The sequence below is a fragment of the Alligator sinensis genome, unplaced genomic scaffold, assembly GCF_000455745.1.
Source record: "Alligator sinensis unplaced genomic scaffold, ASM45574v1 scaffold579_1, whole genome shotgun sequence".
Lineage (NCBI taxonomy): Eukaryota > Metazoa > Chordata > Crocodylia > Alligatoridae > Alligator > Alligator sinensis.
The window spans coordinates 707,939-723,721 of NW_005842023.1; the positions used below are offsets into that span (position 1 = coordinate 707,939).

At 42.1% G+C, this 15,783-nt stretch overlaps 1 protein-coding gene across 4 annotated transcripts in view; it reads left to right on the plus strand.

Moving 5' to 3' along the window:
• Positions 1-15,783, plus strand: part of SLC22A23 (solute carrier family 22 member 23) — a 190,660-nt gene that overhangs the window by 34,057 nt on the left and 140,820 nt on the right. For all 4 annotated transcript variants that reach the window (XM_006022193.3, XM_025202391.1, XM_025202389.1 and 1 more), the window contains exons 2-3: positions 1,693-1,796; positions 7,535-7,689. In XM_006022193.3, the coding sequence (XP_006022255.1) occupies positions 7,620-7,689 (70 nt within the window). In that variant the 5' untranslated portion in view covers positions 1,693-1,796; positions 7,535-7,619. The remainder of the gene's footprint in view (positions 1-1,692; positions 1,797-7,534; positions 7,690-15,783) is intronic.

A 15,783-nucleotide genomic window follows, 5' to 3' on the forward strand; every position in this document is an offset into this window, starting at 1 on the left:
GCCAAGAAATCAATTGGATTGAATTGAATTGAATCAATTGGCTTAAGAAGTCAATTGGATTTGGCAAATGGCTAATGCTGTTTGCTGTAATTAAATGACTGCTCTTGTTACTTGCAAGCATCATAAGGTAACAAATGAAGGCAGGGAGGAATTAAATTACTTTTCTAAAGTCACTGGAAGTCTGGCCAAGTGTCAAGATTTGAACCCAGGTCCCATTTACTGCTCTAACCACATGATATCCCTACCTTAGAAAAATGTTTGGAAATAAATGAAGAGGTTTCCCTGGTGTGTTCTTTTTTTACAGGACACTAAGTAATATTTTAGTGAGGATATTCCTGAAAAACTGTACTTCCCCATTTGGAGTACTAAAGTTTCAGCAACTGAGGTGATTTTGCTTTAAAGGACAGTTCCCTCTCTAGTTGTGATTGCAGTAGGAAATACTACTGTGGAAGCACCAAAATCATGTTGATGCAAGTGGTTCTACTGTCCGTCCATCCAGCTTATCAAAAGAACTTGACTTTGTGTGCAGTCCTCTTATACCAGCATTTGGTCCAACCTAATCTAGAGAAAGTGGAGTATAGCTACTCCTCATTTAACATCGTAGTTACATTCTTGAAAAATTCAGCTTTAAGCGAAATGATGTTAAGTGAATCCAATTACATTACAGTAGTTACCTACTAGCAGGCAGCGGCCAAACAACATCATTATAACTGAACATTGCGCAACTTTAAACAAGTATGTTCTTTAATAGATCAGTGACGTAATAACAGAACAACATTAACTGAGACGACATTAAGTGAGGAGTACCTGTAGTGGTGGAGGAGGATACAGTATGTGTTGGCACTTGGTTGGCAATCACCTGGACCTGACGATTCTAAGGGCCAGCTGCAAAACCCTATCCCTTTTGCTTCACATGCTCTCTTGTTCTCATGCAGTCGCTCTTGCATGTGCACCCTCATCTTCTCTGTCCCATACCGAGTAGCCAAGGGGAGTATAATCTGCCTGGCCAGTTTTCTGCTGGGTCAGGCCAAGATAGCAACCCTGACAAGCCATAGAAAGGGGCACTCTGCAGTGTAACCCCATGAGAGGCATGGGAGAGGAAGTTTCAGTCTCTAGGAACATGGTGTTTTTGCCGCTGACAAATATTTCATGCTTGGCCCATGGGAGGGCCACATGCTTTTGTATTTTCACCACTTGTTTTTAATATTTGTGTTTATTAAGGTTTTTAAAGTATATACAAAAAATCTCTCTCTCTCCCCCTCCCCAGGCACTTGACAACTGAAATGGGGAATCTGAACTTCTAAAATAATCTAGGTAGCTGGGGGTGGGTTTTATGGAATTCTGCTTTTACATTTTTAGATGCATTGTGGTATGATTTAAGTGATGCATCTTTAAGGTCTGTCAGGAGCACCTAAAATATCTGCATAGATAGCCATATGTGTATTACATTTGTTTAAATTCAGAGTCTTGGGTACAAAGGCTGGTGACTGGAATTTAGAACTAAGGACCTGATCAAATGCTTGCTGATGCAAATAGGAATTTTTAAATTCATTTTAATATAAACTAGTTTTGTCCCTAAGAATATTACTTGTTTGCTATTCAGGTGCTAAGAGTTTCTACAACCATGCCAATATGTTCAAGTGCATCTGCAAAGAACCACATATGTTTCAATGTACCTCTTTCTTCTTGCAGTGGGACCTTGTTTGTGAATCTTCCTGGAAAGTCCACATTGCGAAATTCTCCCTACTGGTAGGATTAATCTTTGGCTACTTAATAACAGGATGTATAGCTGACTGGTAAGTGAAAATTTGTTAATGCTATCTAACTTTAAATAAATAAATATGCTATATGTATCTAGATTTTTTTCCTTAGCTTACTATTAATGAAGAAAATGCTTATGAAAGGTACAGAGCTCTGAAGAGAGTAGTATGAGTTGACCCTTTGAAACTGTTTTAATTGCAAAATGAGAACAAAATATTTAGATTCAAATTTTCATTGTTGATATACTTTATTACTGGTAGAATGCTAAAGCAAAATTAAATATTTTCCAATTCATTAAAAACTAAGCCTGTTTGAGATGGTAACAATCTCTAGTGTCTACCCAAATGGGTATTAATGTCAGAAATTATTACTTATTTCTTTATGTTGGTGATAGTGTCAGCTCCTGTTCAGCCCAATGATGCATCTGATTTAAAAATAAACAAAAAAAACCCCAACCTCTTTTAAGCCTTTCAGTTGCTCGTCTGTTTTTTAAATTAGTTATTAATCATTCCTCTAGTAGTGGGCTCTGTCATCTTAATACTGAAGTGCTTGAGTTTCAAAGGGGGGTTCGTTCCTTTGGATTAATGGGGGATGGGAGCATTGGCAGATGTCCCAACTACTCTCCAGAGTCTCCAGTTGTGTAAATTTTTGTGTTTTTTTGTTTTTTGTTTTTGCAACATTATTTTAACTGTCACAGCTACAAAGGAAAAACTTCAAAATGTGACCTCAGGGATAACACCTGGAGGTTGCAGAAAGCCTGAAACAATAGCTCTCTGGCCTGAGCTGTCCCAGTCATTGAGTATCAGTACTGTGGTCAGTGTTGATACTTTACATGGCAACATGCTATCTATTTCAGAATAATTTTGATATGATGCATTCTTATTTGCAGTCTCTGGGTTTGTTATGAATCACGTTTAGGTGTTCGCATACCTCACATTACTGATACTATGCAGCACCCTGAGAAGGGCTTTGCTGCATTCCAGCAGCCTGCGGTACCCTGGTTGAGAATCACTGGTATATTAGATCAGCCACACCAAAAGGGCCTTATAAATAGTGATTTACAAGCCAACAGAAAAAATAGGACAGGACCAGTCCCTGGGCCCAATTCAGTACACAAAATTGATCCATGGTCCTGATCCAGGATATGGGGCTGCAGCATCTAGGCTGTGGAGCTCTCTGTGGGGCTGGAAATTTGGTGGCATGAGTAGCGTTAATTGCTGGGGCTCTAGGAATCACCACCAAATTTTTGGACCTGTTTGGAGCCCTGTGGGCCAGATGACACAGCTCTACATGTCAGATTGGACCTGGTGGCCATATCTTGGTGGATGCATGGCAATGTGCCCAAATCCATTCAGCCAATGAGCTAAGTAAGAAGGGTATATTAAGGGAGGCTTTGGTTCTGTTTGTGTGGGCTCATTCGTGAGGAAGGTCTGTGGAAGAAAGAGCCATGAACATGTGGTGACTTGTGTGGCCCTAAATTTGAATAAACTATTTGCACCTACAACGAGTGTGGTGTAAAGAGCAGCATTAGGTTCTAATATGCAGTGGTGAATCCCCTGCTGATGACATCCTTCCATAGCCATGCTTTTCATTGGGCAAAGTACACTATCAGAACTAAATTCTGCCTCAGTGCCAGAGCAACATGAATATGTTTGCTTGATTTGGTGCTGCTTTCAGTTTTCTACAAATGTCAACATTCACATGTTAAACATACACACTGTATGTCTCCCACACTTTGCCCTTAACACCATTTCCCTTTTCACAACAGTGAATGTCTCAGTGTTAGACGGGTGTATCTCCTTGGGCATTTGGGCATATGGTTTGCCAGTTGCAAGAGGGTCCATGGTTGCTTGCATCCTTTGTCCTTGTTTATCTGTGCAGACAAACTTGAACTGAGTGTGTGCACATCCTCTAGCCTGCTGTGTATGCACATCCCTGCGATTCAGAAGTCTTTAAGTGTTGCATTTTGAAGTGCTCAGCTTTACAACTGGGGGAGTGCATCTACACAAGATGTTTACTGTGGAGCTGACTAATTAGCTCCTCAGTAAAGTCTCACTATCTACATAATTAGCCCTATTAGGCTGCAGTAAACTAATTAACTCCACTGTAGGTTAGTACTTGTAAACACTATGGCAGCATTATTTACCGCACTGCAACACGTTGTAGATGCTGATGGGGCTGGCTGGGGCATGAGAGTGCGTCAGGGCAGGGGCTGCCTGATGGCTAGCCCTTGCCCTGAAACACCTATGTGTCCCTGCCAGCCTGTATACAGCACATTGAACGGGGTCAGACCAGCAGGCTGACACCCTGGGTCCCCTGCCAGCCAGGGTTGCTCTGACCTGGATCAGCATGCTGCAGTCCTGGACACATGAGTAAACACGGTGCCCAGGAGTAATAAATTCAGGTGAGAACTGTACCAGAGTTTATTGCTTTGCATTAATAGCATGTGTAGATGTGTCCAAGGATGTTGTTGCTGTGGAAGTACCATGTGTTTCCATTTCCAACAGTAGCTTCTCTGCAAAAGAAAGTATTTTGAGTCCAGCAACTGTAAGCCAGAAAATCATTTATCAAGAGATAAAGGCTCTTCTGTGGTATTTTACTTCATAGTATGAAAACATTTTCTTGATAAATTAGATCACTACAATGAGTCAGTTTCTTTGAGGTTTGGCATTGAGTACACTATTGTAGCTTTTCAAAGATGTTGGCAAGTCTGCTGCTGGAAGGAGGCACAGATCATTCCAGGTTACAGTGGGCATACCTGTTCATATCTGGATTTCACCAGATAGGAGGCGCTTGGATCTCTTTATTGTCTGTAAAGGATAAAGCATTTATTGTACTTGGATTTTACTGGGCATAGTTAAATATGCTGTATATACACATTATGTATTATTTTCCTTTTATATGACTTCCTTTTTGTTTTCATCAGAGTATTATGAAAGGAGGTAAAGGTCAACATTTTGCTTACGTTTTTCAGGGCCCCTTTATGATATTTTGTATCAAATTGATGGTGTCAAGCTATCCACTATCTTTGTATATATTCAGGCTAGAAATGTTGGTTTCCTTCTTCCTTTCCATTGGATGATCTTCATTAGCACCCATATGTGCTTGGATAGTCATAGGGCTTAGAGGTTGCAAGTTTGAGGCCATAGCAAAAGAGCTCATTGCATGGCCTGTCAGATTCCAGTGAATCCGTAAATTCTGCTAAATACCTTGTCACACAAGGACATGAAGGGAGGAAGGATTTGTACTACAAGCCAAGATGTATTTGCCTTTTACTCCAGCTGAGTAGAAAATGACTGCTTACTCTTAAGAGCAGGTAACCCCTGACAGAAAAAAAAAGACGTATCTGGTGTTTCTATAAGTTTTGATTTTGAAGCTATATTTAGGCAACAGAACAGAGTAGAAATGGGCAAAATCAAAAGTCTTCCTAGCTTTGTAGTTGGACAGAAGATCGATGTCAGGCTTCTGATGAGAATTCTTAGCACTTTTTATGTATAAGGGACTTTTGCAAATGTCAATTATTATGAATTACAGGTTTAAGATTATGAATTTGCAGCTTTGTCTTGGGGAGAGGATGCAAAATTCTTTCCAAGATCTCAAATGACACCAAGATCGTCACTGTTTGGGACGAGGGGTTTGTTTTGAGCTGCAGTCTGTCTAATCCCTGGAAGTGTAGCATGCAAGATGTACATAATGTTATTTCCTCTCTTTGTGTTTGAAAATATTTGTTCTCAATGCAGCTGCACACTGCTGTGGAAATAGTATTTGATTCTCCTCCCAAGCGCAAAAACAGCATGCTAACCAAGAGGTCATCCATAATGTTTAATTGGATTTGTAATACTGATTAAGAACCGCCTGCCTTGACCTGGCTGCCCTGAACATGCCTAATGGTACCTTCTAGTTTAAAAATATCTGCAGTATTACTGCAGATGAGTTACAGCTCTTTTCAGGAGGGGTCAGAGAGTCTGATGCTACAGTTAAAACCTATTTAGTGCACTTGCTGTCTTAGAAAAGGCCATAAACTAATTTACTTGCATGTGACTTTCAGAAAATAGTGTGAATTCCATGTAAAGTATGATGAATTTTCCAGTGAAGTCTTTCAGTTTCCCTAAATCTTAAAATTATATTCAGAAAAAAATCCACTTTCCCTTCCCTCTTCTCAACACCCAGCCATGGTCTTTATTGCTCTTATTCCATCTTAAATAAAGCAAAGCATCCTTCTGATCACTGGTGCATGTATGCAGTACATTTCATTGTTGCCTGGTAACCAGCAACATCTGAGTAAAAGACCTAATAGAAGTGTTAAGTACATTTGAGACCTGATTAAACTATAGGACTTTGATCTGGAGGATAATGCCTAGCTTCTGCTTTCTTCGCCGCAGTGCATATTGGTTCTTTCCATATCTGCCGTGTCATGCTTGGCACAAACCCCTAAATTCTGTTGCAACATTAGCTTATCTTTTCTGTGAATTATTCTTCATCCTGGTTCCTACGTGCACTCACAGTTGTGGGCTCATAATTGAAAGTCGTTATTAAAATGTAGCATGTCCAACTTATCAGGGACTATTTTTTTGTGCTTTTCACTATGCTCCTCAAGCAGCATGGCTCTATGCCTGGGCAGTTGCAGCATTGACCAGATAGTCTGGCCTCATAACCTTCTTCTCTCAATGTATTCCAAGGGAAAGGGCTGATTGTAGTTAACTTCGGGTCTTCAGCTTGGTAGCTCCCCAAATCTGGTTTGCCATTTTGTTTGTTTGCTTTACTTGTAGTTCAGAAGGCTCCTGACTTGCAAATCTCCTCCATCCGGTTATGAGATGGGTTCCAGTTCTAGCTCGGTATCTAGCTTCATGGGAGGGTACAGAGATTGTGCACTGGAAACCAATCATTTCTGTCTTGTGGAGAAGGTTGGAGAGCATTGGCAGCTGCTGGCATATCTGGATAGAGCAGGGAGTTGAAACCAATGGGCAGGCGGGTATCTGGCTACAATAATGCAGACTTCTGCAGCAGGTTGTAAAAATCCCCCCAGCTATGAAATTTGGGGTGTTGAAGGAGATGAATGGAGCAAATCATTCCTTATGGAAGGGTTGTATGCAAGCTTTCTGAAGACCTGGGACTGTGATACCATTTTACATTTGTCTCACATTTTTGAAGGTCTCTTCATAACAGTGAGAATGAGTTTCTCTTGTAGAGTTGAGAAATCGTGAGATTCTGGAGCACGAGTCTGTGGGGAAAAGAAAATGTCTTTGGTAAATGTAGTGGCTGCAGAATATGGAGAGCAAAATAGCTATATGAACCTTAAAAATCTTGTCTTCCTGGGAGGCTTATATTAATCTAATGATACCCCTGCCATAGAAAAATAGGCATTTGTTTCACTTACATATGTTAAATCTCCCATCCTAAGATTTTTTTTTTTTATGGCTTGCTCTTTATTGCAGTTCACACGTGGTTCACTTTCACATTTTGAAATGACTCTTAGGTCAAATAATGATACAGCTAGCGAGTGGTGTTTCCCTTAAGCTTTTCATAAATGCATTTGTCAGTGAAATCTTTACAAGACCTACCAGAGCTATAATATAATTTAATAAGCAAATAGATGAGAAACGTGTTTAAAAAGTACTGGCTGCTATTAAAAACTGGAAGCAGCATTTGGGATGAACTGTGTGATTTGTTTCTTTTTATATGCTAATAATATCTTCTGAAAGATAAAATATTCTAGTGTTCTCTCTATATTGGGTTTTAACACTGTTTTCCCTTGCTGCCTTCCTGGTTTTAGGGTTGGTCGACGGCCAGTTCTCCTCTTCTCTGTCATATTCATTCTGATATTTGGACTGACTGTGGCACTCTCAGTGAATGTGACAATGTTCAGCACACTCAGGTTTTTTGAGGGGTTTTGCCTGGCTGGAATAATCCTCTCCTTGTACGCACTGCGTGAGTATTCCCTTCGTAAATCATCCCAAATGTATTTTGCTTTAAATATGTAGCCTGATCTATGTTATGTTTCCTGCAGCATCTCTTTCAAGAGGTTTATACAAAAAAAAAAGATACTTTAAGATCTTGTTTAGTCTATGGTTTTGTGCTGAAATAGGGATATTATTATTATTATTTATTTCTTGAGTTGTTGGAGAACAGCCTGTGCCACAAATATGCTTATGAGTTTGTGTATCTCCACACATAAGGATTAAATAAAACTTAGTCTTTATTTTTTTTAAACCTGGGAGTTGCCTGTTCTGTTACAGCTGCTTTCAGGACAGTTCAAAATGTTTTAATTCTTTAAAATAGTCTCAAAAACCTTGCATCTGTGTCAGTATGTTTGCTGGCACTGATATGTCCTTGATATTTGTAGCAACATTTTATTCTTCTTTGGGAACTTAAAGGCAAATAAAAATACAAATGAAATAGAGCAAAAATTTGAAAGGGGAAGTCTCATGCTTTTCCATTTTTTTAAGCTGGATGAAAATCATGTGAGAAAGTTAATGCGCTCTCATTGTAATATCTGGAGAGTGCTCCCAGGTCATTTGGCGAACTTGCTAGCCAAGTTTTTTGAAAGCTGCACTTTAAGGAGGTCAGGTTTTCAGAAAGTATGTGCTCAGCACTTTTCAACATTTCAAGTCCCTTTTTGTCATTTGGAGTTGAATACATATTACACAGATGCATATAAAAGTAGTGACTTCTAAAAAAAACATTGTGTGCTGATTTTCTTGATTAGAAAGTTCAGTTGTTTAAGGAAAGCTTTAAATGATGATTTCCAGTTAAATATCTTTCTTCAACTTGGTTTAGTTAGGATACAAAAAATAGCATGACAGAGAGAATCCCTAAGTTTGGTATTTTCAAAAATCTTGCTTTGCAGGAGCTATTTTGGAATAAAAGGAAAGAGATTCACATTTTTTAGGAGCCAGACAAGCTATTTCTGTTGTCAGCTGTGCCCACTGATGGGATGCAGTTCATACAACACACAACATAACCATGTGCATAATTAACAGCTAGTGAGAGGAAAAGTAGCATGCTTTTTCTTTTTATTTCCTGCACTGGAAAAAGTAGATCTTGGACCTGTTCAGACATACAAAATATTTTATTGACTTTCTGTATTAAAGCTAATGGTGTTTAGGCCAGCTGGATTTTGCAGTATCTCCAATTTGACCATTATTAAGTTGCTTCCTGGTATTGGGTTGCTCTATGTTTTGTGTTTTAGGTTTCACAGAGGAGTGACAATGTGACTTTTATGATTTTGTTCAGTGTTTCAGTACTCCATAATCATCTATGTAGTATCCAGCATAGATTTTTCTTTTTCTTTTGTCTTTGGTCATATAAGTCGAACCGTAACTATGCATCAGAAAATACAAATCAAGTGCCGTTTTGAGGGCAATATATAAACCTGAATTACTATGACGTGTTTGGAATACTCATAGCTTAAGTGTCATGCTATTTTATGTTGTAGAATGGAAAGCAAAAGCCCCAACCCTTTCACCAGGTGGTTTCGATCCAGCACCCAGGGCCGGTGCGGCGGGCATGGTCTGGCCATGTGGAGGAGGGCAGGGGAGCAGCCCGGCCTGAGGTGGGCTGCAGTTGGGCCCCACAGAGAAGGGACTTAACCTGGCCAGCAGTGTGAAGGGGGCATGACTTAGTCCTGGGGCTGGGCCTTGGCCCAGCCCCAACGTGGCCCTGAGGGGGAAAATGGGGTGCGATCCGGCCCCAACTTGGCCCCATGGGGGAAGGAGGCATGGCTTGGCTCTGACCAGGTACGCAGGGCTTGGAGTTTGGGTTTTGGGCCGGGTTGGGGTATGTTAATGCCCACCGCACCCCCACTGCCAAATTTCCTGACCCATGGGGAGCCCTGAAGACAGATGCAGCGGCTCCACAGGCTGTGTTTGGCCCACAGGCTGGAGGCTGATCACCTTGCATTAGAGTAAACTTCAGCTGCTGATTGTGATCCTTAAAACTGCCCACGAAGGAAAAATGTCCTTTGCAAAGGAAGAACAGGTACAGTTTTTTCCTCGGTTCACAATTGATTCTTGCACGAATCATTCTACATCGTTACTCAAGGGTAGGAAGGACACACTGACTAATTGGCTTCATTACTTTGCTCACCTTGGTAGCTTTTGTACAGATGAGCCCTAACCAGCATGTCATGTCTGAGCATCCTCAAGCCTGTGTCTGCACCTGTCTTAAACCCACATTGTTAGCCAGCGGATGTTCATTGGAACTAATGTCCAGTTATCTGTTCTGCTGTAGTGTGTGATAATGTGACTTCATCCACCTAGCGGTATGTAGTGTGACATGTCTGCTCTCAACTTTACAAACAGTGGAGACTATTTGGATGAAATATATTTTGCTGGAAAATGCTGATTAATTGGAATTAACAGGTTTTGGTTTTTTTTATTGGAGCATAACCGTGTTGGTGAAATCTTCATTGGGAATTGGTTTCTTGGGTCCAGGGTGAAACATCTGATCAAAACCAGCAAGCTCATTGTCCTGAAATAGTTTCCACTCATTTTTTATGTGGTAAATCTGTTCACATCTGTACTGTGCCTAATTGGGAGCAAGGACTTAAACCTCTTCATTCCAGGTTTGTGCCCCAACCACTGGGATTTAAAGTCAGATTTGTTTTTTCTCTCTGGCCCTATGAACAATTAATTATCATGCAGAGAGAAAAAGTTTGAATGGGAGATACTGATACAGGCCCATCCAATTGTTACAAGTAGCCTGTGGCTGTTGCACTTACCTCAGATGTGGGAGAATGAGAGAGAGAGAGGACTTGAGCCTGAGTCTGTCATGGCCACTGACCAGCAAGTTGCTAATTGCTGCTGGGCTCCCATACAGATGGGTGAGTGGGTAAATTTTGGGTGTAGATGCCTGCATTCATCCCCACTGCAAGAAAAACAACAAATGGTCAATGTTATTATCCATATTATCCTTCTTCCAGTGACCTCATTTCCTTTAACTGGATCTCTACTGCTCCAGATTTCCCAAATGGCTCCCCAAGCACAACAATGGGAAATGGAAAGTTTGATCTACATAGTAACTGTGACTAGGTGAGCTGGGTCCCAGTTTCTAGTGTTGCTGTGGAGGAATAAACTATACAGGGTTGAACAGTGCGCAGGAGTAATTGGCCCGCCATAAGGATCTTGTTTACGATGTGTTGAGCTTACTAGTTATCATTGGATTTATTGCTTGCCTAAGGGAAATTGTAAATAACCATCTCAGATGTTTTGGGAATGGGAATAGTACCAAAGTGTGTTAAAATTAAAACACAGGGCTACTAAGTTGGGGGGGGGGGCGGGTTGCCTTATGAGGAATTTGGAGTGGGGGCATCAGAATAGCTAATGACTCTTTCTTCCCCAAACCTCCTAATATGTGTAATGATTGGAAGTACTCACATCTTTGAAAAGACAGGGGTTAGACTGATTTACCTGTGTTCTGCTGCTTGTTCCACTGTTTTTGTTTTTTAATACATGTTGTGAAAGGCCCTGGGATGCCTGTAGCTAATGAATGCTGTAGCCTGATTAGAGCTAGTTGGGCATTTGCAGATGAAACCTGTCAATTTGTTGGAAACCATTTATTTATTAAAGCTGATAATTTTTGTAGACTGTGTTCTTGGAACTCTTGTCATAGGGGAAGTTTCTCAGGTCTAGGATGGGACTTCTGGTCAAAACAACAGACAGCTGCATACTTGCCTGGGGTGTGAAAGACCCAGATTCAAGAGCCTGGTCTGACTTGGGTGGGGAAGGGACATGAACTCAGGTCTCATATGCAGGTCCCCCAGCCCTTGGGCTGTAGTGTATTGGGGAGAGATGAACAGGGTGTTGTGGAAAGGGATGGTGTGTGTATGTTGTTGTTTTCAAGGAAACTCTGTAAGTATCTATTTTATCCTGATGAGGAATAGGAAAACTTTGGCAATCTCAGGCAGACGAGTTCTGGAAAGGAAATGGTCTGGCTGAGGTTGCTGCATGTAGTGCTATATGTATATGTTACACAGAAAAACAAACACGCTGTCTGTCAGGAAACACCCTGGGAGGGGGAAACAGATGCTGATGCACCACTTTCAGCAACTGCAGCGTACCTCATGCTGGAGACATTAGTTGTGGTATGCTGACTGGAGTCCCTCCTGGGTTTGCTAAACAGGTTTCTCCAGGATTGTAGCAGCCCTTGTTGGGGGAAGTGGGGGATGCCAAGATCAAAACTCCTCCACTGGAGGGGAGAAAATGAAGCAGGAGACAGGCAGAGAGTGTTGGGGTGCAGTTTGAGCCCAGGGTTCATATGGTGTTTTGGGCAAGGCAGGGAAGATTAATTTAAGTCCTTTTCTATTCATAGAATCATAGAGAAGTAGGGCTGGAAGGGACCTCTAGAGGTCATTTAGTCATCAGCCCCCTGCCTGAGGAAGGATCATTCCTATACAAACCATCCCAAGCAAATCCCTGTGTAACGTATACTAAAACTATACAGGCAATGCTGCCACACAGCCACAAAGCATAGCTCCCTAACCTGCCACTGGTAAAGCAGGGAGACAGTGATGGTCAGTGTCCTGCTGCTGCAAGGATTGTTAAAATATGCTTGAGAGATTCAAGATGGCCATGCACCCCACTACAGAGGAAGGCAAAAACCCCCAGAGGCATACCAGTCTGACCATGGGGTAAAATTTCTTCCTGACCCCAAATGTGGTGATCGGTTTGCCCCTGAGTAGAGGGGCAAGACCCAATAGCTGGGAACCTCTGGGTTTTAGTCCCTGCAGGAGCACTGGCATACCTCAGACAGAATCCCCAGTCCTGGCTGCAGCCAACACCCAGTGCTTCTGAAGAAGGCAAAAAAAAATGTGAAGCTCAAAACTGTATTCAATAACTCTAGATGAGGTCTAACCAGTGCCAAGTAGAGAGCCACTGTGACCTCTAATATGTTGCACTTAATGCCCCTATTCATGTAGTCCAAAACTGCATTTGCCTTTTGGGTGGCTGAGTCATGTTCCAGACTCATGCTGAGCCTGTGATCCACCAAGACTTCTAGTTCCTTCTCTGCAGTCCTGTCATCCAGCCAGCTGTCACCCATCTTGAATTTGTGTTTTTAATGATTCCTCTCGTGGTGTACCACCTTGCATTTGTCAGCATTTATCCTGGAGGCTCCAGCCCAACTTTCCAATCTGTCAAGATCATTCTGAATTACACTCCTGCTCTCCAGGGTGTTCGCAATCCTTCCCATTTTGTGTTGTCTGCAGATTTGCTCAAGACGCTCTCTATTCCAGCATTCAAACAGCACTGGGCCCAGGACAGACTTCTGTGGGATTCCACTTGAAACCTCCTGCCATGCCAACATGGATCCATTTATAATTACCTTTTACTTGCGGGTATTGAGCCAGTTGTCTCTCCACCTTATAGTAGTTTTATCTTGCCTACTTTTCTCTAATTAGTTTATGAGAAGGTCATGTGAGACTTAGTCAGAAGCCTTGCTGAAATCCAAATACACTATATCCACATCATTCCCTTCATCCACCAAACTAGCTACCTTATCAGAGAAGGAGATCAAGTAATTGGTATGATTTGTTGTTATTATGTTGTGTCCTTTCTGTGAAGATTAAATTGTTCTTTGTTTTAATTGGGTTGTTTTGGGTACTCAGATCTGGTCTCTGTTCTTAAAGGGGAGAAGGACAAGTCACAGAACCCACTTGGGCCTGTAGAGTAAGCCTGCTTGAGGCACTTAGCACTATAATCCAGCACCAGTTGAAGAACGGAACAATTGAGATTTCATCTTAGAAAGGTAAAGTCCCTTTACCTTTCTAAGGCCTGATGTTCAAAGGATGCAGTCCGAGAAGATCAGAGGAAGGGGGACCAAGGACCAGCTAGCCTAGAACTTGGTTGGTATGTCTATCTGGTGCAGCAGGAGCTCTCATGAGCTCCAGAACTGGGAGTAGTATAGCTGAGTTGGCATGGGGCTGCCATGCTAATACCGCTGCCCTGGTTCTGGTCCTGGAGCTAATGCACACAGTGGGTTAACGTAGGGTATCTCTGTGTGGTGATGCCTTGCCCTGCATAGATTTCCTCTTGTCACGCATGCATATATCACTCTTCAGTCTGTATCTGTAAACCTTTCAGCAGCCACAGGTGAATCTGCTCACTTGCTTCCTCTCTCTCTGTGTCCCTTTCCCCTCCCTACCCAAAGTATTATGAATTGGTCCGCTTGTCAGCCTCCCCAGATTTAGTTGTATGGAACAGAGGATGCTCAGCAAATGTGAAAGCAACTGAGCAGAGGACATTGATTACTTTTTGCCTCTGACACCAATTCCTAGCTTTAGATCATTTATCCTTATAAAGACATTGCTGTGACCTCATGGGGTTAAGCTTAGTGTGCAGGCCCCATCTCTTCTTGTAACTTCAGTGCCTTGGTAGATGGGGAAAATGGGGTGAAAGCTCAGATGCAGCAATTAACTTTGCCTGGGATGTTTCATTAGGATTCCACGTAGGTTCAGGGTCAGATGCCTTGAAGTCACTTGCAGGGTGAAGACGCATGGCACTCCCTGTGTGACTGTTTGTCTTATTGTTAAAATGCCAGGGCACATCACATGCCATATTCATTAAGAGGTCACTGGCCTCCCATGCAAAAGATGTGGAAGGAGAAAATATATTTCTGCCAAGTAGAGCTGGTGGTGTCTCGGTAGTGGTGGAGAACACCATTTGTCCTTATCTCTCATCAGAGCATTTTATGCTCTTACAAGGAAAGTAATATTGTTTGCAGTTCCTCCCTTATAGAGTCCTGAAGTGAAGAGCAGAGTTGGAAAGCTGCCTAATGGGGCACAGGGCAAAGCAAATGGAACAGGAAACTAAAAACGATATGGCAAGAGACCACTTAAAATGGAGTTCTGCTTCCTGCCCTCTCTGCGGCCACCTAAGCTTTCCTGATTTTTTGTGACTTTACTATAGTAGGAAGTATCATAGAAAATTAGGGCTGGAAGGAACCTTCGTAGGTCATCTTGTCCAACCCCCTGCTCAAAGCAGGACCATCCCCAACTAGATCATTCCAGCCAGGGCTTTGTGAAGCTGGGCCATAAAAACTTCCAAGGATGGAGATTCCGCCACTTCTCTATGTCAGCATTTCTCAACCTGTGGGTCACAACCCAGAAGTGGGTCTCAAGAAAATATGGAAGGGTTGCAAACAAACTTTAAAAATGGATTTTTCCTTCAAAGGAGAAAAAACATGGGAAACCATGGCTTTTCCCTTGCAGGCTGGCAGAGTTCCAGCCTGTGAGGGGCTGCTTGCCCCCCTCTCCACCCCACACATTGGGAGGCCTGGTGGCAATGGGTCGGAACTAGCCATCCATGTTTACAAATGGATCCTGGTACAAAAAGCTTGAGAATCACTGCTCTAGGTAACCTGTTTTAGTGTTCTACCACCTTCCTAGTGAGAGAGTTTTTCCTAATATTCAACTTTAACTTCCCTTGCTGCAACTTGAGACCATTGCTCCTTGTTCTGTCATCTGTCACCACTGAGAGCAGTGGTGCATCCTCTTTTAAACCCCTGTTCAGATAGATAAAAGCTGCTATCAAATCCCCTTTAGTCTTTTCTTCTGCAAACTAAATACACCCAGTTTATAGAATCATATAAAGTTAGGGTTGGAAGGGACTTCAGGAGGTCATCTAGTCTAACCCCCTTCTCAAAGGAGGACCAGCCCCAACTATATCATCCCAGCCAAAGCTTTGTCTAGCCAGGTTTTGAAAACCCCCAAGGATGGAGCTTCCACCACCTCTCTGGGTAACCTGTTCCAGTGTTTTACTATCCTCCTAATGAGAAAATTCCTTCTAATATCTAACCTAAACTTCCCTTGCTGCAACTTGAGACCATTGCTCCTTGTTCTGTCATCTGTCACCACTGAGAGCAGTGGTGCATCCTCTTTTAAACCCCTGTTCAGATAGATAAAAGCTGCTATCAAATCCCCTTTAGTCTTTTCTTCTGCAAACTAAATACACCCAGTTTATAGAATCATATAAAGTTAGGGTTGGAAGGGACTTCAGGAGGTCATCTAGTCTAACCCCCTTCTCAAAG